A 27,745-nucleotide genomic window follows, 5' to 3' on the forward strand; every position below is an offset into this window, starting at 1 on the left:
GTAGATGAACTCAGGCTACTTTATCGCTGCAGAAGAAACACAAAACAACCTACACGCGCATCTTAGGTTAAAATTTACTGGAAAGATCCGCTCGCGCCACGCAGACAGCGCGGCGGCTCGACTCCAGGTGAAAGGCCGTCACAGCCGACGCGAAATACCAGAAAGAAGCGACAAAAAAAGTCCGACAAAGACACCCAGACAGCTAGCCGGCCAATGTGAGGAAAGAAGTCGCGACGCCCACGAGCCACGAACAGTTCGAGGTGCATGATACCGGACAAACAAGAAAAATAAAGGAAAAACACCCCAACGTTTTAAACGACGTGAAGCAAGTTGTTTTCGTTGCCAGAGGCGTCCCTGTGCTTCGGCGCATCCGCAACGCACACCCATTCTCCGTCGACTACGAGCTTGTAGAAATACCTGCAAAAACGCCCGAAATCCGCATTCATAAACAATGCCGCAACAGGAAACGGCGAAAGCCGACCCTCAGACGCGCTAAAACTGCCCCGAATAACTACGTATGCGACACGAAAACCGAACTACTCAACGCGAATGCGAAGAAAACTGCCTAGGAACGATAATGGCTTTAGTTTCTTATTGTGAGTTTTGTATCGCTTGCACACAATGCTGGTTTTCCAAATTCTGTGAAAGGTCTTTTGATTTCCATAAGCGGATCCAGCCAAACGGATTGCGAACGCCCAATCGAACCGAGCAGCAGAAAGCGCCTTACTTCCCAGGGCGCAGCGCGAGTGAAATCACAAAGGCCTGCAGGGCGTTGTCCCAAACGAGAGGCCGGCGGACATGCCAGTCGTCAAACGACCCTGAAAACAGAAACAAGGGAACGCAGTCACGTCTGCTTCCCGCCATACATAAGGAAAAGGAGACTTGACACGCAGGCACGACGCACGCACATTTACACCCACGCACGTACAAATTTGCCTTCATACATATGCATATACACGCGTATGAATGCATACATATATATATATATATATATATATATATATATATATATATATATATGTATACGTGGGTGTAGGGTTTCCCGCGGAGTCGAACGGAGTTCGCGCATCCCGGCACGCAGGTCGCCTGCGCGAGAGACTGCGCCACTTCCGCCGGTCTCTCTCGCAGGAACGGAGGGACAGGCGCCAGACACTCCCCTAGCGAGGCCCTCGCCTATCTGAGCTCCGCCACGCACCTGCGACGGCGACGGTTCGCGGCCTCGGCTTTCCAGGCTCGGGCGTGTATTTGATCCTGCAGGGGATCAGAAGCGTGCTCTGAGGCCTCAGTGCACTCCCGTGGGCGCGCTGCAGACCGGCGTTGCTGCGGTCGCCGCCCCCCGCTTCTCGCGCGTCGCCGGCCGACTCGCGCTTCGCGCCCGCGCCCGCCGCCTCAGCGGCGCCCGCGAGGCTTCCCTCCTCCGGTGCGGCTGCAGTCTCCACGTCGGGCTCGTGCGCGGCGCGCTCGCGACTGCCCTCGGCGAAGGCGCGGCGCTCGCTGAGCTGCAGGAGCTCGAGGAGCGTCGCCGGCGGGAAGGGGGACGTGGGCACGGGACCACGGGGAAGCGAGTCAATCACCGTCCCCGCTGCCGGCTTCGGCGCCGCAGCGGGCGCAGACGCGGCCGCAATCGACGAGCGGAACAGCGAGGCCTCTCGCGCGTTCGCTGCGCGCCGCTGCCGCCAGCTCGCTTCTGACCACTCGGGCAGAGAGTGGAAAATCTCCTGAACCTGCGAAAAGACCGGGCGAGACACAGGGGACGCGGTATAAACCCTACACCCTAGCGATACGCCGTGGCGCTCCTGCGACGGTTAGCGCGTGCGCTGGATACATGCAGTCCTCAGGCGCGCCCTTTGCTGTCACCGGCTCGCGCTTCCTTCAGCCTTGCCGCACTCCAGGGATCTGCGCAGCGCACTTTCACACGTAGCCCTGCGGGAGCCCGTCCGTCCGAGGCCTCCGCCGCAGCCACCGCGCGCTGGAGCTTCCTCAGCTTCAGCCCGCACAGCAACCGCCACGCAAAAGACTCCTGCGGGACTCGCGCCGGGCCTGTCCCCCCAGCGCTCTCCACGCGACGCATTCGTCGTGTCCTCACCCGCTTTTCGTTGACAGGGATTTTCTTCCGCAGGCGGGCGAATTCGCCGAGCCACGCGCGCGCGCTCTCCTCGCAGGAAACGACCGACGCCCGCGCGTTCAGCCGCAGCTGCTCGTACTTGGCTCGATCGCTGAAAGCACACATTTGTGGGGGCAACGCAAAAGCAGCGCCCGATGAAGAGAAATCGCGCAGACACGCGCGCATGTATACATCTATCAACATGGATCAAGGCTTGTAAAACGCGGGGGGAGTCCCATACGTTTGTATGCACACGGACGCGTGGAACGCACGCAGGTATTCAGATACGTCTGAGCAGATGCGTGTCGATGTGGACAAAAACGATGGAAGTTCTCTGTGCCTGCTCAATCGATGCAACTTTGGGGTTTATGGTTTGGGAACCTGCTTTGAGACGCAAGACGATGCTTCTCATTGATTCTTCTTTCCCCTTTCACGTCTTTTGTCTTTGGAGCTGTTCAGCCGCGCTCGAACCCGTGGGTAGGCAGTGCGCACAAACAGTTCCCTCTACGCATGTGTGACTCCATCTACATAATATTTACATAAAAAAATACATTTATTTATATATGAATAATCTGCACATATATATACATATGCATAAATGTATCGCGGCGGCTCGGGGCACCTGACTGGGGCGGCTGCGACGCACACACCAAACGTTCAACACATAACTCTCGAGGAAAGGCGTTTTTCTCCCTCTTCCTTTGACTTGCCTGAAGAGACGCAGCGCTCGCTCAATGGCGAAGAGGAAATCTCCAGCGGTGTACGCGTCAAAGGTGAAACCGTTATTCTGCCTTGCAGCTTCGACGGAGACAGACGCGCCCGCCAGAGCTCCCGAGAGCATGCCGCCCTCGCGCACGGTGTCTTTGAGGCCTCCAGTCCTGAATGCTGGAAAAGCGAGAGAAGGCACACGACAGAAGTGCATTTACACAAAAAGTAGAGCCAAAAGAAGCAGACAGACGCCATCCCCAGAGACAGACTCCAGAGCAAGCGGAGGAGCGGAGAGCGCGAAAGGCGCAGACCGATCGAGCGAGGCTTGCTCCCGCGGGAAGGCACCGCGCCGCGCAGCCGACGTTCTTTATGATTGCAGCACACCACCACCCCCTGGACTGCTTGAGAAAGCTAAAAGGACGGCGAGGGACTCCTGACGGCGCGCGCGACCGAGCCGACAAAGCTGAGTTCTTGTCTCCAGGCTAGCCCAGGATCCGCGACGCCCCCCCCGCCCCAGAAAACCAGTTCCTCGTACGCGGCTGCAGCGGGCGCCACGCTTTTTTCAGAGCTCTTTGAGAATCCGTTGACTATCCACGGACACAACGCAGGCAGTTGCGAAAGAGAGCCTCACGCGCCTCATCTTCTTTGCGTTAAATCAACTGCGGCTTCTCCCGAAGAGCGAGACGGGGCACGTGAGACGCCTACCAATGACGGGAGTGCCTGCGATGAAGAATTCGTGCTGCACGATGCCTCCAGGCTCGAAGAGCGACGGCATGAGGCCGAAATCCGCTCCAAGGTTCACAAGCGCTCCTGAGCAGAGGCAACCACCCGCAACCAAAAATCGCTCGAAAAAGCCAAAACGTCTCTCCATATACTCATCCGGAAACCTACGTCGGACGAAGTCTCTTTCTCCGCAGGGAAACGTCACAAAAATAGATTCCCTAACACGAAAACGCGGCATTCTGAGTGTCGCTCCGCAGTGCGAAGACCTGCATCACAAGCGCGAGCACACCTCTATCGAGATAGATACCCATGCGAACTCTCCATGATTTGCATTCTGCAACAGACGCCGCAGCAAACGTCTTCTCCCATGCAACAGAAACAAAAACTGACCGTTTGAGAAGAATTCGCCAGGGTCCGCCCAGAAGGAGTGCGGGAAGCGCGCGCGAAGGTCGAGCATTTGATTCGCACACCTGAAACAAAAGAAAGGGAGAAGGGATCGGGCGAACGAGATGGAGCCGAGAAGCCTCTGCACGCAGGCGAGGCGAGGTGAGACGTAATCCAAAGATGACTCTACCTCGTGGAGGCCCTGCAAGGATCTTTTAAATATTTCTGCGGGTTTTTTCTCAGCTTCTCCCACACGTGCTTCAGTCGCGGTTCGAGAGCTACCGCGCCTCTCAGTTCCAGATCTCTCTTTTTTCTTGGATTTGTCTGGTGATTTGTCCATGTGCGTGTGGCTGTGAGGCTCCGCGTTTGGCTTCGCGCTTTATTTGTATCGACAGCTAGGCCTGCGCCAGTGCCGCTTTCGATTTTTGTTTTGCGTCTTTCTTGGGGGCTGGGGTCAAAAATTACCTCGCCGCGTAGCCGTCTTTCCAGTTCGCCATGCCGCCCACGAGGATCTGCACGCGGCCGTTGTAGCGGCGAATCAGGTTCTCCGCGAGCTCCACGATGAGATGCACTCCTGAGAACAAGGAAAGTGCAAAAAAAAATCTGAGAAAACGAGGCGGCTCTCTACGTTGCCGTCAGACACATGGAAGCTATACACTCGAGCGGCCACCCTCGAAAGATGAGCAGCGCCACACAGAGTCTCCGGTGGAAAGAAGACATCTAGGGTTTAAGGCTTTCGGGTTCTCCTCACCCTTTTGCTGAGTAATGCGCCCGATGAAAGCGAGCAGAGGAATGGAGTCGTCGCCCTTCTCGAATTTGAAGTAGTGACGCTGGAGCGCCGCCTTCGCCTCCCAGTGGCTGCGGAAGCCAAGATTCTTCAGACGCTCAAGACGAAGCTGAGAAACCAACGCGCACACCATTCCAACGTGGTAATACGTCAGCGCACATCTACATATCCACATATATATACGGTTTGTAGTTCTGAGCACACATTTTGAACCACAGACAGCACGTGTGCACATGAGCACCTTAAAAAAGAACTCTGAACATCGCAGACGCTCTTCCATGCCTTTTCATATATATAGAGATATATATATATACATACATACATACACACATACATACATACATACATACATACATACATACATACATACATACATACATACATACATACATACATACATACATACATGCGCATGTACATATATATATATATATATATATATATATGCAAACATACACGTAGGCGTAGGCACATGTCCTTGGCCACAAGCTCCATTTTTCTTGGCGTATTTGTGATGAAACGGGGACATTTGCCGAGCTCTCGCGGGTGCGCGCCTACCTTGATGGGAATGCCGTTGGGGGTCGCGAAGGGATGGTGGTGGCGGCGCAGCAGCGGCGCGAGCGGCGACGCGTTGGTCTGACCGTGCTCGCCCATCAGCTCATCGCGGTACGACGGCGAGACCGTGCCCCAGCCGTCGCACTGGAGGAGGACGCACCTGCAGGAAAAAAGCAGGAAACAAAAAAAAAGGTTGGGAAGGGCGAGAGCCGCGCACCTTGCAGGCTTCTTTACACACACATGCTGAAACAGATATGCGTGTGCACATACACGCATGTATTGCGTACGACAGGTCCGTCCGCCCTCTCGGCGTTCCACGGGGGAGGGGGGGTTGCGAGGAAGGAGAAGAAGTCTCGTCGGCGAGAGCTCGCGCTTCTGCGGGAGCCCGGCGCCCTCGCTGGTAGCTTCGCCGTCACCCTGCGCCTCGCTCGAGAGCCTGAATTCCCGTGTGTGTGTACTTAAATCAGGAGAGCAGGAGCGAAATACGCCTGCACAAGAGACGCAGTGGACTTACCGAGAAGGATTGATGACAAAATTGTGCCAGTGAGGATCCACGAGGAGGTCTGTCGGGAGGCCGTGGAGCCAATACACGTCTTCGCGCTTGTTCAGGTAAATGCGACCTGAGGTGAGAGGCAAAAAAAAGCGGCATTCCACCGCAGCGTGAAGCGACATTAAGGCCTGACCCATGTATGACGCAGACAGGCACAGACACATGGACATACTTCTGAATCTGTCGATGTATACATACAGATATCTAAATCTATATATATCTAGCTACACATGTATCTGGAACAGATGCCGGGCGCAGAGCCCCGTGCGTCGAGCAGCGTGAGACGCGTGCATTCCCCCGCAGGGCTTCGAGGTCGACACACACGCCTCAAACTGAAAGGAAGTTCAAAAAGCCCTCAGGGCGGCCGAGAAGCATCTGGCGAGCAGGGGTCGCCAGCCTGACCTTCGTAGGTGGAGTCTAGGTTGTGGATGATGTGGTAGAATGTCGTCGAGTCGTAGACGCTGCCGAAGAAGCGCCGCTTCGCGTACGCCGGAATCAAACAGGTAGGCCAGTCATTCGTGATGACCAGCTGAAAGCAACCCAGACGACACGCGAAACGCTCTCGCGCCAGTCGCTGACATATAGACACATGTTCGTACATGTATTTATGTAATGTGTGCGCAGATATACATACATACATATGTGTGTACTGCGCTATCTTTCATACGCATATCTAGATAGGTGAGCTACTTTGTGGCAGATGCATGAGGCTCTCATCGCCGGCTGCATCGGCTCGTCCCTGAGCGTGTGGCGACGCACGTGCACCGTACGCGGCGGCGGCGGCAAAACGACCTGACTGGGACACACATACACACACTGCCCGAGACTGAGCGTGTAGAGCCCTCGCGGGTGCTGGAAGAGCGCGGGGCCTCACTGGCGGGATCTGGCGGAGATGACAAAAGATCTCCAGCGTGGCCTTCGCGAACGTGACGATGAAGCGAATCTGCTCGAGGCCGTACACGTCGGGGTAGATGTGCGGGAAGACCGACGCGCAGTGGAGGAAGAACAGCTTCACGCCAGGCACGACTGAGCCAGTGTGGACGCCTGCGAAGCGGAAAAGAAGGAAAAATCAGAAGGCAGACGTGACTTACCAGGCCCACGCGTCTACCGGCAGAAAGGCAAAGACAGGCGAGCCGTAGAAAAAAACGCGCGATCAACTGCAGCGTCTGTGTGCGTCCGCACATCTGCTAGCAGACACAATCTCATGACATCTCTGCGCAGACGAGCAGAGGCATATACATACAGATCTACGCACAATATATATACACATACTTCTAGTACATTCATGAGTAGCGTAAACGTCCGGCTACGCAGGCAGACTCACAATAACGCCATCCAGGGGGACTGCGGCGCCACGCTTCAGCTCCAGCGCGACTTCGCTGACCCTGAACCCTCCCACTGTGCTCCTGCCTATCGAGTCTCGAACTCTCTGAAGCGATATGCCGCGCCGCGCGCGTACCGAGCGTGATGGATTCGCCGCCGACGTTGACAGTGACGTTGAACGCGTGGAAAATGCCGTCGCGGGCGAGGTAGTTCTGTTCGCCTTTCCTGAAACAGAAGAGACGCGAGAAGGCGGGGGGAGCTTACAGTGAGACGCGGGACGCACAGTGAGAACGCGAGAGTGGTAAGCAAGAAGGTAGTGTAGACGACAGCTGTGGGGGATGGACTGCTGACCCAGCTCACGTATTGCGTCTGACGGCGAACCACATCCTCCGTACACAGCAGGCACTGACCTACCTGTTGCGGTCGTAGTAGGGCGAGACGACCCAAACCTCTTGACCGAGCTCCTGAAGACACGCCACACTCAAGCCTTTGATGCAAAATGCGCCTCTCGAGGACACTTGCGTGAGCCCCCCTGCGAGCAGGCGGGAGACACCCGGCTCACAGAGCGTACTCAACCACATTCACATGGGCAGGGCAGACTGAGATGGAGACAGACGGCACGCAACTGCAGTATAGACAGGTAGACAGGTAGATAGATAGGTAGATAGAAAGACAGATGGATAAAGAGGTAGATGTAGATGACAAAGAAAGCTTAAGCGTGTCCACGGAGGTGGAAGATATATAAGCTATATACATATATATATGTATATATGGATATATGTATATGTATCGCACACCTATGTACCAGACAAAATGTGCGCGGTGCATGACCTCACAGCCACGAGCAGCTTCCGCGGGGAGCGACTCGCGAAAGCAAGCGCTCACGCTACACATGGAGGACACACGCGATCCTCAGACGCGAGAGGAAAGCCGCGAAAAGCGAAAGAAAAGTAAAAAAAAACGAACCGTGGCGAGAGTCGTGGAGAGTTCGTCCACCATGACGCCGAGGCCTCCCACAGTCGACCACCGCCCCAGCTCCGGCGTGACGAAGCAGATTGCGCCCAAAGAATTCTTTTCAAGAACCTAAGAAAAAAGAATAACCAAAAACCAAAACCACCTTGAGCGCGAGACGCGCTAGATACGACAGCAGCAGCTATGAAACAGCTTCACGAAACGGCGAACACAGGGAAACTCGTGGCAACACGAGACGAAGCTATAGGACAAGAACAGCGGAGGCAGAGGGAAGTTGGCGCATGGAAGACATCGCGCATCTGCGGGAACTAAGGACGACCAAGCGTGGACAGAAAAACAAGCTATAGGAAGCAAATTCGGATGTTTCACCTCTGTCGCAAGGGCAATGGCAGGCGAAGCCTCCTCCGGCGCCGGTTCGCCACCGTCCTGCATCGGAGGAGGCGCCGACTTGCCGGCGACCAGACGCTTCAGACGCGCCATGAACGTGCAAGCTGAAATTCGAAAAGAGCACATCATCCAAAACACACAAAACGAATGGAGGCAGAGGGGCGTGAACGTCACCAAGACGCAGACCGTTCTCCCAAAGAAAAACAAATAGATATACAAATATGTATAGATAGATATATATATGCTGGTAAGAGAGTGTGTGATTACGGGTTAAATTTACAGGACGGAGTGCGTGAGTATACAGACACACAGAAGAGTGTTCACGAACAAATACATCCGTGTAAGGCGCGTATTCGCACGCGCACGCGAAGCCGTCGACCTGGGCGAGAGGCGCAAAAGCCCCGCCCACACGCAAGCAGAGGACCTGCGCTGGCAGAGGAGACGACGGCAGAGCTCTGAGATTATTTCGCGTGCGGCAGGCGTCAGTCCAGCCGAGGCGAACGAGGCAGACAAAGAGAAGGCGCGCGGTAGAGCGAGTCGCGCATGAAACCCTCCAGCGGCAGGCATCGCGCGAGTGTGCGCATCGCTCACCTAACTCCTCGTTTCGTTCAAAGATTTGGCTGTCTGAGCAGATGCTGAAGAGCGACAGAGACGCGCTGGGTCGTTCCTCTTCGTGGACCTCGCCGGAGGCGCCGTCGTCCTCGAGGCTCTGGCGCGCCCGCTTTTCCTTCAAAAAGTGTTCGCGGTACCGCAGCGCGAACGCGAGCTCCTGCAGGAACTCTGCGAGCAGGTCAAGCTCCGCCTCCGACGCGCTCCCCCGGTCGCCCTTCTGCGTGGCGGCCAGGAAGAGCTCTGGATCGCCCGCGACTTGCCGCAGAATGTGCAGAATCACGTTGCCGCGCGTGAGTGCGCGCCGGCTCCGTGTCCTCTTCAGAGCCAAAGGCAGCAGCGAGTCCGCGCCCTCGGCGACCCCTGGGCCGTGTGCAGCGCCTCGCACGCTCGCCGCGAGCGCAGCCAGTGGCCGCTGGTGAATCAGCCGCCGCAGCAAGCCCTGGAGGCGAAGCAGCGAACAGCAGAAGAGGGAGGGATACAGCGAAGGCATCCGCGGCACGGCCTCAGCTGCCCGCGCCCGCCCTGCGGAGGCATCCGCCGCGCCGAGCGCGGGCGCGAGGGCCTGGGAAGGCGCAGAGAGAGGGAGGAGAGTGAAGCCGCGAAGCAGCGACGAGTACGGGGGGATCTCCGGCAGCAGGAACGGCTCGGAGAGAAGCTCCTCAATCGAAACCACGTTTGGAAGAATGCTTGAAAAGGCCGCGTCGCCCGACGCGCACGCGGCGAACGAAGACGGCTGGCAGTGGTGGTGGGCTTTCAGAAACTTCTCCAGGCTCGTTTCGCAGGTACATGCCAGCAAGTCGCACATCTGCAGCACGAAGCGCCTGAGAACAAAAACGCACCACTCGCGAAAGCAGACGTCAAGCTCCTGCACTCAGCCTCGGCTCAAGCCGAACTGCGTTGAACCCGCCAGCCACGCAGCGATCGGCTCCACACACGTGGGGAAGGAGAGGCCGAGGCCTCAAGAGGGGAGGCAGCAGGAAGGTGTACGGAGCCGCGAGGGAAACAGCCGTGTGTTTCGCCGCATTTAGGCGCGACCGAGCTTCAGAGAGTGCGCTCTCTTCACTCTCAGTTGTGATCTCCGCCCCCCCCCCCCCCCCCCCACCCCCGCTCGCTTCGTTTCCTCAACGTACGGCTTTCTCAAACTGCTTCGCGCCTGGCAGGGCGCCAGCATTCATGGTGTTCAACACTTGTCCCTCCTGCCTTGCGGGCGTCGGTTGGTTGTCTGCGTTCTCGCGGGTCTCCACTCAAATGCTTTCGGATTTCCTTACCAGTGCTTGATTCGGTGCTGGCGGAAGGCCACGCCCAGGGCGCGGAGCGAGACGCTCTTGTCGTGCAGTGGCTTGTCAGACAGGTTCGTCACGACCAGCACCAGCGAGTGCCCGTGGCAGGTCTCTTTCTCCTCGTCGATCTTCCGCGGGGCTTCTCCGCTCCTTCCCGCTCGCCTTTCTTCGCCCGCGCTCCCCCAGCCGTCATAGCGGCTGTCGCGCTGCGCCGCGGCGCGGCTCGGCTCGCTGCGGTCGCTCTGCAACGGCTTCGAGGACGCCAGGGCCGCCGCCAGCTGCGCGCACTGCCGCACCTGCTCGCGGATTCGCTCGTCGTCGAACCTCACGAAGGCGATCACGCGCTCGTCGCCCTCTGCGTGCTCCGCCAGCGCGTCTTCTTCCGCCTCGAGAAGCTCGCGCTCATCTGCTTCGTCTTCTTCATCTAAGTCGCCCGCGAGCGCCGAGTGCTGCCGCTCGTAGCGCGCCTCCGACGACTCGCCCGCCGGGTCTGCGTGAAGCAAACGCCGACAGGCTGCCGCCGCCGCGGCCTGCGCAGGCAGCGAAGGGTCGCAGTTGGCAGCGGCCTCAGGCCATTCTTCGTAGACGCGGTGCGCCTGAGAAAACGGCGCATCGAGCGGCACACAGAGTGCGAGCTCAGCCTCGCCGACACGTGACAACGCCCGGCTGGAAGGAGCTCGCTACTCAGACACAATCTGATCTCTGGTGCGAGTGGCCGGCTAAAGCTCGAGCAACCCCGAAGGTGGAGACGGCAGTCCGCGTGCGCGCTTGGATTCTTACCTTTGTCAGGCTGTGCCCGTCGGGGTTGCGTACGTCGACAAGGATGGCGCGGCCCCTGTGCAGGCAGGGCTCTTTCTTCCTCAGCTTGCGGCGAGCCGCGTAGTGGCGGTGAATGCTTTTCAGGTCAAACCCTGCTCGGCACACGCAAGCAGACTCGCCGCGCAAGTCAGCTCTTCCTCAGAAAGCCGTCCCTCGAAACGCTGACGCGGTCTCTCGCGCCCGCAGACTCATCCCGTCTTTTTCGCTGCCTCCGGATTCTTTTAGGCGGCGCGCCTTACTGCCTTCTGTGCCGTCATCGCGAGAGCCAAGCACCGCCTCCTGCACCTCCTGCTCGAGTGCGGGCATCTGGCGAATGCTTTCGAACCCGTCTAGAAGCCGAACGCGCTCGAGGACGGGCAGCGTGGAGTTCGGCGGCCAAGCCTCTTCGCCGTCGCTCCTGTCCTCTGGCTTCCCCGGCGTCGACGCGCCTTCACGCGTCTCGCTGCGAGGCGTGGTGTGCGCGTCGATGGCGCCACCTGCAGGCAAACGAAGACTACGCACGCGGCGGGTTGACAACTCGAAGCAGGGAGACAGCAGGAAAGGGAAAACGCGAACGAAACAGAGCGCAGCCACAAAAACGCGCCAAACATGCACAGCCGATGAAAATGCAAATCACACGGACATACACCGATATACCTAGATACATACATTCACATATGTATATTTATATATATACATATATATGAGCATGCACTCGCAAATTATAAAGGCAAATCTGTTTCCGCCTGGCGGCTCGCATGCGGTTGGCACGCATGCGCGCGAAGCCGCCGAAACGTCTTTTCTGGCGGCTGCGCCGGAGTGTCTCGAACGCCAGTTGCGTTTTGTAGTCTTTACCTGCCGGATATCGAGTGTATCCGCCGCGAATCACCTCGGGCTTGGCGCCTCCGCCGCGCATGCGCTGGAGAGCTGGCGGGCCTCTGTAGGGGGATCCCGCTCCACCGATGTCGCCGACCTGACCCAGCCCAATGCGCGAGTAACTGCGGAAGAATGTTGCCTGAATCCAAACAAAAAGAAGCCGAGTCTTCTGCAGAAAAAAAGCGGTTCACGAGGCAGCCACTACACGGAATCCCGAGATGCACACACATATAGCCTCATACACGTATGTATATATATATATATGCGTGCATGCGAAAATACATACTTACGTTAGCATATATATGCATGTATACCTCTGCATGTGTGCAAAGATTGATATCTGGGGGCGTACGAATGCAAGGTCTTCCAGCCACAAACATCAGAAGGCACAACGCCGCGGGTCGCAGGCAAAATGAGCACGAAGGCGCGCGTCAACAAGAGTTTCCAAAGCATAATGACGGCGCGACGACCGCAAAAGAAAGATTAACTCGGAAATACCCTTCTCAGTGTTTCAGAGGAAAAAAACCACATGGTAATTTTTTCTTTTGCAGTGCTATCTGAATGTCGACTTTCTGATACTGGTACTAAAACGCTACTAACTGAAGACCACACAAAAAGCTTTAATTAATTTCAAGTTTCGTTTGAAATCCACAGCTTTGTCTTCCTCTCACCAAATCGCCGCCAGGGTGCTGCATAATGTGAAGCTTTCCAGGGCCGCCCGCCGCACCTGCGCCCGCGTGGTGCGCCGCTCTCAGGCGCGCCACTGAAGAAAAGAAAACACAACGCAGAGAAGACCTCTAGAAATGCGCAGACGATGATACAGAGGAAGCTGGCTTTCAGGCGCCAGCTGGCTTTCTACAGGTAGCGGCGTCTCAACGAAACAGAAAACAAAAGTGCGAAAAACGTGAAGGAAGCCGCCGGAGGCATCGCTTGAGGAGCTTATCTCCGAGAAGACTAGCTGAGTGCGAAAATCTCGATGAAAAGTGACCGCGAGAGGAGTGCAAGACGCTTATCAGAGACAGAAGCAAATCAGCTGCCCGCTTGCCTCGTTTCGGCACTTCTCTCCTGTCTTACCGTTGCCGCCATCCGTTGCAAAGAAGTTCGGCACGCCGAGACGGCAGGCCGAGCCTTGCATCTCTCCCGCGACTGCGAAAAAAGAAAAGCAAAGCGTTCCTATATATATATGTATATAGACATACATATACATATGCCTATATGCATGCGGTTCTGTACAAACAAATATATATATATATATATATACATCTGGCTTTCAGATGGAAGCCGCAAGAAGGCACGCGCGCCCACACTCAGAGGCACGAAACCGACAAAAGGCGGTAGTCGCAGGGGAGAGACAGGAAGCAGGGCGACGCCACAAAGACCACGGCTGCGCACACCGCCTAAAAAGGACCCGAAAGGCGAGGAAGACTGGGTAGCCGAGAAACCGAAGAGAAGGCAGAGCGGCGCAGCGCGGCAATGCCGGCCCCGCGAGAAGCAGACACGTCGTTAGAAAACAGAGAGAGGGGATTGAGCGACACCAAGCCGGAGCTGCGCAGTCGCTGCGGAGACCGAACTGGTAACATGCTTAAATGAAATGTCTTTTTTCAATGAAGGACGTTTTGCTTCCTTACATGTGCAAGGGATGTCCGGTAGCAGCATGAGAAGATCCACCGCCGCCCAGGCTGCGCGGCCGTAGACAAGAGCAGGCAGAGGCGACGCAGGGGTGCAAGACGCCTGAATTAAATTTAACAATGAAACCAAACCGCAGCGAGGCGAGTGGAGCAAACTTGGGAAACGAAGACAAGCAATGAGGTTTAGTGTGCACAGAAAGGAGGAGAAACTCTGAACGTTCACCGAACTTACGGATGTGCGACAAGATGCATTCAAACGGCATATAAAGGCACAAAGCCTGGGACGATAAATCAGCAAGCAAGAAGCAGGCACGCGACAATCAGAGACACTACACGCGCTGTGATGTGAGCGCCTTCTGTAACATATTTATCTATATATTGTCATACGTACATGGATACTTAATAGAGCTATGCATACACGTAGACAGCTATGTGAAAGACGGAAATACGAGACAGCTGGGGTGCCCTGTCGTTCTTGCTGGAAGGCGCAGCTGAGTTCGTCAGCGCCCTAAAAAGCCCGTTATATATATATATATATATATATAAATACATGGATATATATATATCAGCATCTTGTGCGCCGTGTACTAAACAAATTAAGGGAACAACGATTTTCTGCATTTTCGAGATCATAGAAACCTCGGCGTCGGTATGCGAAAGAGTACGGAGGGAGTGGGCGCGCCGCAGGCAGAGAGCGACCACCCGCCGCGGCGGCGGATTCGCTCGCATTGGCATCGAGATTGTCTTCGAGTCTTTACCTGAAGAAGGAAGGCGCCTCTAGGCAGGTTGTGGTGCATCGCAAAGAGCGCCGAGAAGAGCGATCGAGGCGGCAGCGAGAGAGGCGGCGTACGCAGCTGCGCCTGCCGCAGCGCTCCTTCGTCACCACGCTGAGACGGGCAGACGGGAATCACCGGCTGCTTCTTCCCTGGAGGCAGACACCGCACACGTGGCGCACACAGATGTGAAAAAACAAAACCCAGACGTCCAGTGGACAGGCGAGACGTCAGCGGCACGCGGAACGTACCACTACAGGTACGTATATATATATATATATATATATATATATATATATATATATATATATATATATATATATATATACACTTGTGTGTATCTGTATATATACTTATGCCTCTACATATATAAAAATATATGTGTACGTTATGGAACTAGCGTGGTACAGAAGCGACCCCCGGGGGCCGCGCACAAGCAGCCGAATTCCGCCACGTATCCATACATGCATCATGGTTTATGGTTTAGGCTATGAGCGCGCCTACACCTACAAATGTAGAGGTACTGCATGTGGGATACCCCTGTGAATGAGACGACTGCGGAATTTATTGCGTAGAGAGGTCGCGACAGCCATACCGCTTTGAGACGTACGAGTCAGTATTTGTGCAAGCGTCGCCATGGATACGTGGAACTCCACGCGTCGGTGTGAAAAGCGATTTCTTACCGAGCACAGCGGGGAGGACGGAAGGAAGGAGCTGCATTTGCGGAACTATGCCGCTGGTGATGAGCAGCGAAGGAACGACAGAAAATTCCGTCACGTGGGTCGCGAGTGAGGCGTCGTGGGCGGCGCTATGCAAGCCCGTGGAGCCACCTGGAAGGAGGAAGCTCGACCCCCGGGACGCGCCCGAGCCCTGCAGCTCTTGAAGCTGCGCGAGCTGCTGCAGCTCAGTCCAGCACTCGCCGATGAACAAAAACTCGGGGCTCTCCAGCCACACGCTGCGACACAGCTGCTCAGTGCACACCATACGGCCGCCAGACAAGCACGAAAGATCCTCAAATGAAAACTCGCATGCATGGATGTGCATAAAAGTATGTAGTTATGTATGTATGTATACATTTATATAAATGCCCCCCGCAGACATTTGTTTACACGCTCTCATGCACGTCCAGAGCCGAGAGGGCGGTGCCTAGTCCTCAAGAGGCAGCGCCCCTTCACCCCGATCTTGCACTGCCTCCACGAGGCAAAACGCCGACCGAGCGAACAAGCATGTCTGGTATCTACACAAGCGTATACATATATATACATGCATAGCGGCGCAGCTCTCCGTCGGCCACTGCGTAGGCAGACGCCTGAGCAGGGCAACGAGATGCATATATGCATATATATACATATGTATATTTATATAATTGTATATTCGTGCATGTGCGTGTGCGCCTGCGGGTCTGGTGTTGCTGTTTTGAGGCGGGTTCGAATGTTGAGTGTGAGGCCTTTCTTTTCGGCGCTGCACTGACCTTCACGTAAAACGGGTTCGCGTAGTCGAGGAATGCGGGCACCGCGAGGACCGACGCGGCGCTGCGAAACGAGGCGCTCGGCGACAAGCCCGAGCTCGCAAGCGACGCCAGGCTCCAGTATCCGCCGAACGAGCTGCTGTGCGGGACGACAACCTGAATGAGTCAAGAACATCCCAAGCAAGTCGAGAGCCAAACAGCCAATAACGGACCGCGCCGCCTGCGCCAGTCGCGCACGCAGAGATGCAGCGAAACGAAGGATACCTCCCGCCGCAGGTAAGGAAGGAAAGAGACAGGCTCCTTCTGCGGCCGGCAAGACGTGCACTTGAGGGAGCGCTACTGAAGTGACATGAATGCGTACGTACTATCTATCCAACCACACATGCATATATATAATACATGATGTGACTGATGAATACGCGAGTCGCGCCTCAGCAACAACGCGAAGAGATAGCCGCGTTCTTTGTTCGCTGCCGATTCGCAGACTCTTCTTGTGCACGACTGGGCAGAAAACACTCTAGTGCATGCATCGAGGGTCCGCCGCCAGCAACTCGATCGACTCAAAAAGTTTTTACCTCTCCCATGATGATATGCGGCGCCGCGTAGTGGAACTGCCCGTCCGCATCTTTTCGGCTGAGAGCCGCCGCGTCGGTCGCCAGCATCTGCGGAAGCTCCTGCGCGTTGGCAATCCTCACGCCGTCAATCCCTGAAGAAGACGCACCGTGCCAGATCGCACGCGAACGCAAATAACTAGTGCAAAAAAACAATTAAGATCAACCAGCAAATATTCGAACCAGTACATAAATACACACGAGTCGTGCGGGTGTTCACGCAGGCTGCGCGATTGCCGGACAGACTCCGCGAGGAGAGAATTCTTCGGAGTCAGCGAGGAGATGAGCCACGCAGGGCTGCGGCAGAGCTCTACAAACAGAATCGAGGCAAATGCTTACTATGCGAGCTACCGCGAGAGTCGTCTTCATTCACGGACACAATCAGGCAAGATTTGTTGAGCGAAGCATGCGAAATGGAGACTCACCAAACTTCTTGACCCACATCTTGACGTCGTCGACGAACAGCTGCCACGTTTCAAGCTTCCGGTGGTTCAGGATGGCAGTCTCTGCGAAGTCACGCAGAAGATATCAAGGCAAGTCTGAGTTTCCCATGCTGAATGACGCAGTCGGCGCGCGACGGGCATCCAGCATCTCCGCCGCGCAACTAGAGGAAGGCCTCGCGACCCTTTATGACCCGGCGGCTTTGACCGCCGGAGTCACGCGGAGGGCGGGAAAGGAAGCAGGCGCTGGAACGCGACGCCTGCGAGCGCTTGTCGTTTCGCTTTGCTAGCCGAAAGGGAGTCTTGGCGACCACTCCCACGTCATTCCCCCAGCAGCGCAGAGACGAGTTCATGCAAATCAGATAGAAGTGCATGTATCTACATACGTGTATACTTCTCTGTATATGTGCGAAGTGTGTGCATGCATCGAAAGTTGTCTTCATGGGAGTTTTATCTTGTGGCTTGCCTCAGGCATGCAAACAGGTTTCTCGCACGTACCCTGTGGAAGGACCCCCCTGTTTTCTCCGCCGTAGAGGATCTGCTTCTTCCCGTCGGCATCCTAAATAAAACGAAACTCAGTCCGCCCCTAAACCCTACACTTTTCTTGGGGAGCCGACGCAAAGCGCTGCTCGCTGGACCGCGCGTCCACCTGCCTCACAGCCTCGCTGCCGCGACGCCGTCACCTGCTTGCCGAGTTGATCTACAACGAAGAGCCACTCGCGCTTCGCCCTTTCTCCGTCATATTGGCATGCCGTCATAGGCACGGAAGTCCAGGGAGACTCACACAAATATATACAGACATGTATGTACATATTCACGTTCATATATATACATATATATATCCATATATACATGCATATATATATGAACATACACATATATATACCTATACGTACGTGTGCAGCAGCTTCCGTCGGTTCCCCGGTGTGGTCTCCATCGAGTGCCGTTTGCGAGAACCGCCCACGTACAAATATATATATATATATATATATATATATATATATATATATATATATATATATATATATATATATATATACGAATGCTTCCGCGAATTTCGAGTTGGGCGCCCCAGCGGCTTACCTCGAAGTGCAGAAGATGCGGCGCGTAGCGACGATGGGGGTGCGCCGCGGAGACGCCGTTCGACATTTGCACCAGGATCTTCATGCCGACTCGTCGCGCCTCCTGAAAAGTAAAAACATACGCATGCGTTCAGGCCGGTCTCCGGCAGCTAGCGGCGCCAGCGGCGCTTCTATCCGCCCTCTTTCGCGACCACGCCCCTACGGCAACAGGCCGTCATCCGCGCGGTTTCAACCCAATACTCTGCCCCCCCCAAAAACCAACGCGACCGGATGCGTCCTGAAGGCAGAACGCGTCTCTAGACTCCAGACGAAGGGAGAGAGGGAAACAGTGAGAGTGAATGGCAGACGATGCCGCGCAGATGCAAAGCGCAAAGCGACGAGCGAATGCCGAAGGGAGGAAAAGTACATGAAAAACGGGCGTTAAAGCTGGTCACGGAGCCGGCCCCCTCAAGTGAGGAGACGCCGACAGGCAAGCGAGAGATGAAAAGCGAGAAAAAAAAGGTGGCCGGCGACGCCCCTCGAAGCACAAGTCAAGCAAAGAACGCACCTGCATAACTTCCATAAAGCCGCCAACGCCTCCAAGGAGCGCGCAGGGCGAGGCCCGACAGACGGAGGCGAAGGGGCTCGCGTCGGGGTTCGCATAGTCAAAATTGCCTGCAGAGGAGACAGAAGGAAGCATATATGCAGCGAGAAGTGAGAACAGGGATTACGATATGACCCGAGAGGCAGGCGCAGAGGCAAAAGGCACAGAGGCCGGCGATCCACTGACACGCAGCGAGAGTCAGGATACGAGCCCAGAGAAAGGCTTGAGGCTGGAATAAGACACATCCGCTATCGTGGATGCCGAGACTCAGGCAGTGCCGCGGCCGCAAACGATCTGAGGCCCCTGCCGCCGAGCCGCACTTGTGCTCTCCACAGCGCAGCTGAGACGATGGGCAGGGGCCGTCGACAAATGGGTCTCTAGCGCCAGCTCGTAACGCGATCTCCTATTTCCTAGGAACATTAGGGAACGCTTTTGGTATGATCCTAAGGCGGAAACGTAAAGAGTGTCTCCGCTCACCTTCCGCATCGTACACCATGTCGCCGCAGTCTCTCTCCATCGCCCCGGTGACCAGCGTCGCCGTCACGCCCGCGTTCGCGAGCGTCGGCAAGGCCTCCGCCACGCATGCGAAATTTCCGCGCTGCGTGACTTTCCCTGCAAGTCATCCATTGCGAAAAACTTGACGAAGCGTAAGATCGAACGGCGCCGCGCCAGGGCCCCAAGTCCCAGCCGGCCGCCACCGCCCGGCTGGGACAGCGAAAGGCTAACTGCGTTTTTTTAACTCCATGCCCGCTCACGCGTTGACGCGGCGACGCATCTGCAGTTTGCTACCAGGCGAAAGGCTCGCGACGTAGGAAGACACACATTCGTAGGTACTGCGCCACGCACGCGCCCGCAGCAAGGCTTGACGGCGGCTCCAAGAGCAAGGACACATACATACATACATACATACATACATACATACATACATACATACATACATACACGTAAGAAGTCCCACATATACATATACGGTCTCTCCGTGTGTCGTGGACGAGGGCAGGTTACCTGTTTCCTCGTCCCACTGAGCTTCGTGGGCGTCGACGAAGACCTCGTGGAGCTGCAGCTGCCGGCTGTCTTTCGGCAGGACCACCACGCGACCCTGAGGAGGCGAGAGGCGGCACGCAACAGGAAGCTTGATTGTAAAAGTGGCTGCTTGAACGAGGACGAAAGTCGGTCTCAGTGATCAGGCGATCCACACGTGGAACCGGCACCCCGTTGGGCTTCCGCGAGGCGACGAGACGTACGCATCTTGGCGTGAGGTAGAGTCCCTAACTCTTATCCCGTCGAGACGCACCTGGAGAGGAATGCACTCGTCCAGCAATTTCTTCCGCTCGCCTTCGGGGTACTGCGCACGCGTCCCCACGCCGCCGGCCTCGAGGTGTCGCTGCCCGTCAAATCGCCTCGTGCGCGCATGCGGAGACTTCCGCGGCCGCATGGGGAACGCCGCCGCGAGTGCAGCAGCTGCGGCGCGCGCCGCAGCCGCGCCGACGGGCCCTTCCGCGGCTCTGCGCTGCAGGCGCGCCTCTGGCGTCTCCTGCGCGGGCGGAGACCGCGCCGGGCTCTGGAGGGCCTCAGCGACCGCCAGCGGCGCAGAGAGGACGGCCGCCGACGCCGTGGGGAAGGCCGCGCTCCTGTGTGAGTCGTAGGAGACGGCGCGCTCGACGACCCACCTGCACACCGGGGAGGAAACCTGGTGCTGCAGGTGTGTGAGGAACCCAAGGATCGGGAATTCGGCGGAGGTACGAGCTTTGCGCGACGGAGTTGTTCGTTGCCGTGGAAAAGGGAGACAGGAGAGCCCGAGTCGCCAGAAGAGCGGGGCAACTCGACAGAAAAGACACACCCGAGCTGGCGATGAACCAGGGGCATGCGAACGCGCGCCCAAAAAAAGCGCGTGCGCCGCGAGCTTAAGAAAGCGACCCACCACCAAAGAGAGAAAAGACAGGAGAGAGAAGAATGATGCGGCAGGAGCCCCATCGAGAGTCGCCCACGCGACGACGTCCAGCGCCGCAGCCACCACCGGCACGCGTCCGAAGGAGCCGACACATCCACGTTTATAGCGTATTTTCGATATATTTATAGCCCTAGACCCTCAATAGAGGAGAAGGGGAACACGTGTGAAATAAAAGGGTCAGCCGGCTGCGCAGCGCCTGCGGCCGCGATTGGCGGCTACTCACCACGACCCGTCGCTCTCTTTCGCTTTGCAGATCCGCCAGTCGTAGAAGCCGCAGCGCGTGAAGAGGCCAAAGTCGGCGGTGCCCAGCCACCGCTGTCTCCGAACGAGCTTGGGGCCCGCCGCCTGGCTCTCGCCAGTGTGAGGCGCTGTCTCCGCGCCGTGCGCAGTGGGGGGCAAGGACTGCAGAAGCGTCCACGAGAAGGAGTGGTACGAGTAGATCTCCGTCGAGCTCGCGCGGTTGAACGACGGCGCCGCGAGGATGGCGAAAACGTCCGTAGGCGGCGAGGCTTCCTCCGCGGCAGACGCGCAGGGCCGCGAAACCTCGATGAGGACGCTCAGGACGAAACGGTCGGCCACGCTGAACCGCAAAACACAGAAGGCCTTCGATGAGTGGCCCAGCGCATGCGGCACCCAGCGCATGCGGCACCCAGCGCCCACCGCGCCGCCAAACATGCGGGCGAAGGAGGCTGCACCCGCACGGAGAGACGGCCGGATGTCCTTCGCGTGAGTCGGAGCGGAACGCTCCCGCGCGGAAGCGCGTAGCCAGACGCATCCAGGCACAGAAGAGCCGATCCTCTGGAGAGACGCGAGCGCGCTTGCAAGCCACGCCTCCAGCGCGCACAGAAGGCGCCGCCTCCTCACAGGAGGAGGGTGGAGCCTGCGGTGGGCGAGCGCGTAGAACGAACGCCGAAGGGACCGATACGCTGCAAACGGCGCAGCGCCGCGAGGGGATGCAGCGAACGAAAGCAGAGAGACGACCGGGTTCTCGACAGAGGAGAGAGAGATACAGGCTTGCCTGAGCGGCCCGCAGACCCTCTCGCCGGCTGCCCAGCGATCCAAATGCAGTCCTCCTGCACGACGGCGGCTCAAGACGAAACCGAGTAGCGGCATAAAATGCAAAGACACCACACCGGAGAGTCAGCCGCAGGCGACGCAGAGGGCACAACACGGAGGACTTACTTTTTGATGAGGGGAACGAAGGGTTGGCGCAGCTGCCAGTCGTGTCTGAAGGCGCCACACCGACAGCGAAAACACAAGGCCGCAGCTGCAATTCAGCTCGCGACGCGCGCCTAGCCAACACACACCCCCGGAACGCGCAGACACATATATAAATATATATCATTGAACGTTTGTCTGCGATAGAAAAGGCCTCTTTCTGCTGTCAGGCGTCTGTGCAGAGTCGGCGTTCCATCCATAGGAAGGGCGTATCCGCACACAGCGGCGCAGTGGTATCCCCCTGCCGCGTGCGACGCTCGCACGCGTGGAGTGTTAGGTTCGGATTGTCTCTCACCGGTCGTAAAAGGCGTTGAGGAGTTTGACGGCTTCGAGGCGAATGAGCGGGTCGTTGTTGCCGAGGAGCGCGATGAGGAGCTGTTCGAGTCGCTCTCTGCTAGCGCACTTGGTGCCGGCGGCCTGCGCAGCCGCACCGTAGAAGCAGCTGTGCCAGACGTCGAGCGTGAGGTCGGCGAAGGAGTCGCGGACGGCCTCGACCGCGGCGGAGGTGAGGAGCGTGGTGTGCCAGTTGAATTTCTCCTTCGTCATGCGCCAGCAGCCGATCGTCCCGCCCCGCCCGCCGGCCGCAGCCTCGCCCGGCGTCAGCCCGCTGCGGCTGCTGTCCAGCACCACGCGCATGGCGTGGTGCGCGCGCTGCGTGACCATCTCGTCGGTCGACGGAAAAAAGTTGGGAAACTTGAGCCAAGACAGAAATACGCGCGTGCTGTGATCCAGCGAAGACGAGGACCTCTCGCAAGCGACCGGAGAGCCCGGCGCGCCCGCCGCGACTGGCCAAGAAGGAGACGCGCGGGACGGAGATGGGCAGCTCGTCGCGCCGCTGCTCTTCTCCTCGGCGTCAAGCGATGCAGCAGTGTCAGCGGGGATGTGTGCCGGAGGACTGCCGCTCGCGCCAGCTTTCTTCTTCTTCTTTGACTTCTTCTTCGAGCTGGCCGAGCCAGCCGACGCCGCGGCAGGGGACTCCGGACGGGCGCTGGGCTCGCCCTCCGCGGGGCCCGCGGCCGCGTCATGGCCCGCCGCCTCGACGGCGCCACTCGCCTTGCGCCCTGGGGGGGGGGGAGCCGCCGGGGCGCCTGCGGGCGCCGCCTGGGTTTTCCGGAGCTCCTCGCAGCCTGCGAGTATGAGGTGAGCCATCAGTGCAGTGAAGTACGCCTCGAAGCGGCCTCCGCTGCAGCAGCAGAAGTGCAGAACTTCGCTGTCGATGACCAGCACGACCAGCAGGCGCCGCTGCGAGGGCGCGCGCGGGTCGACGTGCTCTTCGAAGCGAATCAGCGGCGAAAGCGAGGCTGCGCAGAACGCACACGGCGCGCGCGCGATGAACGGGACAGGCCCGCCAAAGCCGCCGCTGCTCACCACTCCGCCTGAGGTGTCGTAGGCCGCCGAGGCGTTGCCAGCGCCCGCGTTGGGCGACCCCGAGGAGAACGAGAACGTCGAGCCTGGCCCGCCGGCGGAGGTGCTCGGCGTGCTGCCGTTGCCTCCGCTGTGGAAGCTGTTTGGCCGACTGTGCAGAAAACTCGAAACCAGCTGCGACTGGTGCTGCTGGTGCTCCCGGAGCTGCGCCGCCTGCTGCCGGCGGCAGACCGAAGTCCAGCAGCCGCGCCGCACCTCAAACAGAACGTCGAAAGGGAGTCGATGGCCGTCGTTTGCGTCGCACACCCCCAAGGCCTGCTCGCCGGACGAGGACATCGACGGTGAGCGCGGCAGCGCGCCGGCGCCCGACAGATACGAAGCATCCGCCGTGGGGGCCGCGCCCGCGCTCGTCGACCGCCCCAGTGTCTCTGCGACGGACTCCTGACGCGTCAGCAAACCCGACATGCCTGAGAAGAAAGACAGACCGAAGCGCGTACGTCACCGAAAACAACGAAACCTAGTATCTCCTCTGAGCAGAGAGCACGTATCGACCCTTTTCCGCGAGAGTGCAAGACGCCACACTTCAGGGTTTTTGCCTGCAGCTCTACTGCGCGAAAGTTCACTCAAGAGGCAAAGCTGAGTCGAGGCGCGTCTGGTGCAGGCTCAAAGAGGGGAAAAACGAAAGGGCGAGGCGTGCGCCGCCCTCTGGCAAAGGCGCGCGCGACATCCATCCATCGCGTGTGCGACAATTTACCGAAGAGAGCCAATAGTCGCGGCGGGGAAGTCATGCAGTCCACATGTAAATGACGGCAGAGGGGAAAGCATGAGCGGAACCTCATCGGCTCTGGAATCCGATCAAGCGCTGCTGGGCATCCCCCTCCGCGGAACATACGAATCACGAGCCTGTCCCCTGGCGCACCATGCACTGCTGGCGTCCTCTGACGCGTGGTATCTGCTTACTTGGAAGCAGCGCGCCGCCAAAGATCGTCCCTGTCCCTCCAGCGCCCGCGCCTCGGGCGCCTGTCGCAGCCGCCCCAATGCCGTTGGCTGTCGAGCCGCCTCCGGGCCCCGCCTGCAGCAGCTGCCAGAGCGAGGAGATTTCGAATTCGTTGGTTTGAATGCTCGGCGTGTCCGACGGAAATCGAGGGCTTTCCGCGTCCCTCGGCGACGTGTCGGCGTTGCTGCCAGTCTCGGCGTCGCATGCCTTGCCTCCTCTGGCCCCTTCCGCCGCGCCGGGTGACGAGGGAGGAAAGAGCAGAGACGCAAAGGTCTGATGGAGCTTGAGCAGAAGCACCATCCAGCCGAGGCGCTCGCCGTCTTCGTCCCCTGTGGAGGAATCTGCATCCGAGGCCACCGGCGGCGGCCACGACACGACGCCGCATTTCTGCTGAATGTCGTAGAGCTCCTCTCGAATCTCGCGCAGATGCTTCCACTGCAACGCCGCGTCAAACTCCGGCGAAGACGAGGCGCACTGTGGCGACGCTGAAAAGCAGACAACGACCGCAAACAGCCGCGCAGACACGTACACCAAGCAGAAGGCGGAGACGCGAAGCGAAGGGGATGGCCCTTTCTCGTCGGCGACAGCTACGGGGTCGAACACACACGCGCGGAATGCGGGCACGATGAAAGGCGAGTTGGGCTGCAACGCACGCGAGGAAGGCAGTGTATCGCCAGGACGTTTGAAAATTACGGGCAACTGCATCTCCAGCGCGATGCGTCTCTTCCCCATATCAGCTCTCCGACTGTCAAATCGTTCGCCCGCTCTGCTGTGGGAGGCCGAGGCAAGCGGGCTGGCTCGGCCACGGCGCGGAGACAGCATGCGCAAGCGCCAGGCGCTCGATGCAAGCTAGGAGTCAGCGCGAGAGACTGGGAGGAACCATGAGAAGGGCCTCCTTGGATTGCCGGCAACGAGTGGAAAGCGGCATGTGTGCGCCACCTGTCACCGCGCAGAACTACTCACTCTGCAGCTCCCGAAGCACGGAGAGGAGGCGAGGCGAAAGCCTCGCTTCCAGACGTTCAGGGATCGGAGGCCTGCCGAGTGGATCCATGTCCTGGCCGTACATCTCCATGGTGCCTTCCCTTGTCTCTAATATCCGGTATGTTGCGGCTCCGGAGTCCCTGCGTGTCTAGCGAGTTCTCCCCTCAATAGGGGGCAGGTGCAAAAATCCGCCAAGACTGCGAGGTAACTTCGTTCCCGCCACCTCCAGGACCGCTCGGCGACCCAACGGTGTACGCTGCTCTCCTTGTAAGGGCGCGTGTGCGTGGAGATGCAATCGACTAGACTCTGTGTTGGCGCAGCATCAAGTCCTACAGAGGCAGTGTGTACGCGTGTGCAAAGACCACACACCAGAAAATGCTGAAGGAGAAGCTCGGCGAGGAAGTGTCCGAGGTTCGACGGAATGACAGGGACGGCCGAAAGAGAGAAGCAGTGGAAAGAGAGGTGTAGAACGCACGCGAATACAGGACAGCAACCTATGGTAGCTGTTGTGCTGGTTGCCCGCTCGTTTGCGTCGTGCACCCGCTGACTCAAAGCCATGTGTCTATACAGGTTGCGCTTCCTTGGCATCTAGAGCCGAAAATATATTTCTCGCCCATGGTCAAACAGTCATATCGCTGGAAGTAGCTCCCTTCATCTGTCATATGCACAGACAGCGATCGGGGACTGAGGAGAAGCTCAGATCTGGCGCGGTCCGTGGACAGAAAAAGGGCGATAGTGCTCAAAAATGGTCCGAAGCGCCGGGTACCTCGGAGAAAAAAACTAAAAGCTGTGTTCGAAAGGGATATCCGTTTACATCAAAAATAAGCAAAAACTGCCTGCGTCAGATGCCACCGCCGCGCTGCATGCGGCAGACGCAGGACAGCCGGAAGCAGCGCACCCGACAGGCTTCGAAAGCGCGTACGGGTGATGTGGATTCCACAGTATGAAGGTCGAGCTTATAATAATAACAAATCGATGGATGAATACAAAGTAGAGGCCATGAAACCTTGTGGAAGCCAAGCCACCGCGAGGGGCGAGAGAACAGCGAAGACTAATGTTCGAAGCAAACGGTGAGCCCCGGGGACTACGCGTCGCGGCAGTCGAGGATCAGCTCGTATGCTCAATTCCAGTCATCACCAGGGGCCACAACCGCGCCGCCAGAGCCAGATCGGGCTTTCGGCAACAAGTACTGAAGAAGTATTTGGGTCGTTGCCGTGTTCGAATCCGGAAACGACGACTGGATAGCAACCAGTCCGGGCCAGTGGACTTCAGAAACCGCACCTGGAGCGCTACCGGGGTGATCTAGCGCAAACGGTAAAGATCACATTCGAGGTAGCATCGCCTGACAGCAGTTGTAAGGCATGTATAGAAATAGGAAGTGTCTCCTTGCTGAAGTCGTTGTCCATGTCTTCAGACAAGTGGTGTGCCCGAATCGTGCCTCTCCGTGGTGTGCAACCGCGGGAAAGTACCTAAAATAAAAGTTACACTGTCGAAGGCTGTCGTCACACACGACCTTTGGCATGCAAGTGGTTTGACGCATTTTTCACTTCTGGCATGACTGGACAGAAAAGAGAAAAGCAGAAAATGCAGAAACGGGGGGCTAGAGTGCCCTCAGCACACCCGTGACGAGACAGTCTCCGCAGTACCTGCGTTCGTATCGTGCTGACTATAACCACCCCTAGGGGGTCAATCAGATGCTCCAGTGAATTCGGGCCCTTCTGGCAAAATTCTTTTTCCGTCTCCGTGGGCATGATCATGCATGGCCCCGTCTCCGTTGTCAGCATCACCTCGTTGGTGCGTCTTGCGAGTGAAACACCGGTACCACAAGGCGGAGTAAAATGTGTTTGTCTCCGGTAAGCAGGGAAAAAAGGTAGAACGAGGAAGTCCTTTTTCGGTCACAAGAGGCGAAACCTGTGTTTTCGCGCGTATCCTGAACTCCATTCAAACTGCAGAGCTCGGGCGGTCGTTGAAGGGAGTTGTCCCTCCACAAGATTTCAGCTAGTGCCTCAAGGTTCGTGCGTCAACTCACTTGCCACGTGGATCGGAAGAGTTCGCCAACAGCAGAGCGAGCAGCGGCGTTGAGCCTCCTCAGCAGAAATGCGGAGGCGCTCAATCGAGACCAGTACTGCACTGCTCTGTGTCACCTGTTGTATGGCGGTGTGTTCAGAGTATGTGGAACAGTTTTCTTTTCGCTGACCGTCACGGTGAAATGTCTTCCACCTTTTTTGTATCATTTCGTGTTTCATCTTCATTCCGCTGAGGCCCTCACGTTCCCGCGATGCAACGGCGAGCTTGGCGAGCGGGCTATGCAAACTTTTGAAGGCGCTTGCTGGAATCTGCATGGGGGGCATCATGGCACCACGAGTCACAGCAGCTGTTGAGAAGCCGTGGCGCGAATTCAGGTCACCTGGGCCGCAGAAGTGACTTCCGGAGAGACTCCGCTACTCAAGTACAACGAGGATCTGTCGGTGGCTTCCGTAACCGCCAGACGGACATGCGCAGAGGCACATTGGCTGCGTTTTGTCGATCCTTAGTAGGCGGCGCTGCAGCCAAACTGCAGACACTAGTTGGATTTCCCTTGTGACTGCG

General features: G+C 57.6%; 1 protein-coding gene across 1 annotated transcript; it reads right to left on the reverse strand.

Annotated features, from left to right (window-relative positions):
• Positions 1-311: 311 nt before the first annotated feature.
• BESB_062580 (uncharacterized protein) lies at positions 312-24,997 on the reverse strand (the record flags this gene model as incomplete). The annotated part of the gene is made up of 40 exons (XM_029364672.1): positions 312-417; positions 728-818; positions 1,196-1,724; positions 2,087-2,216; positions 2,815-2,989; positions 3,518-3,622; positions 3,926-4,005; positions 4,385-4,493; positions 4,671-4,815; positions 5,265-5,421; positions 5,776-5,881; positions 6,214-6,340; positions 6,686-6,855; positions 7,271-7,359; positions 7,549-7,598; positions 8,101-8,217; positions 8,476-8,597; positions 9,085-9,926; positions 10,374-10,981; positions 11,166-11,296; positions 11,444-11,680; positions 12,039-12,198; positions 12,731-12,822; positions 13,134-13,205; positions 13,688-13,790; positions 14,446-14,612; positions 15,144-15,426; positions 15,932-16,084; positions 16,504-16,634; positions 16,965-17,045; positions 17,478-17,538; positions 18,063-18,164; positions 18,609-18,715; positions 19,122-19,256; positions 19,650-19,743; positions 19,939-20,314; positions 20,819-21,175; positions 21,778-21,822; positions 22,109-23,645; positions 24,139-24,997. 40 exons carry the CDS (start codon positions 24,995-24,997, stop codon positions 312-314), a joined length of 9,141 nt encoding a protein of 3,046 aa, XP_029219380.1.
• Positions 24,998-27,745: the final 2,748 nt, after the last annotated feature.

This window comes from Besnoitia besnoiti, chromosome V (genome assembly GCF_002563875.1).
Source record: "Besnoitia besnoiti strain Bb-Ger1 chromosome V, whole genome shotgun sequence".
Lineage (NCBI taxonomy): Eukaryota > Apicomplexa > Conoidasida > Eucoccidiorida > Sarcocystidae > Besnoitia > Besnoitia besnoiti.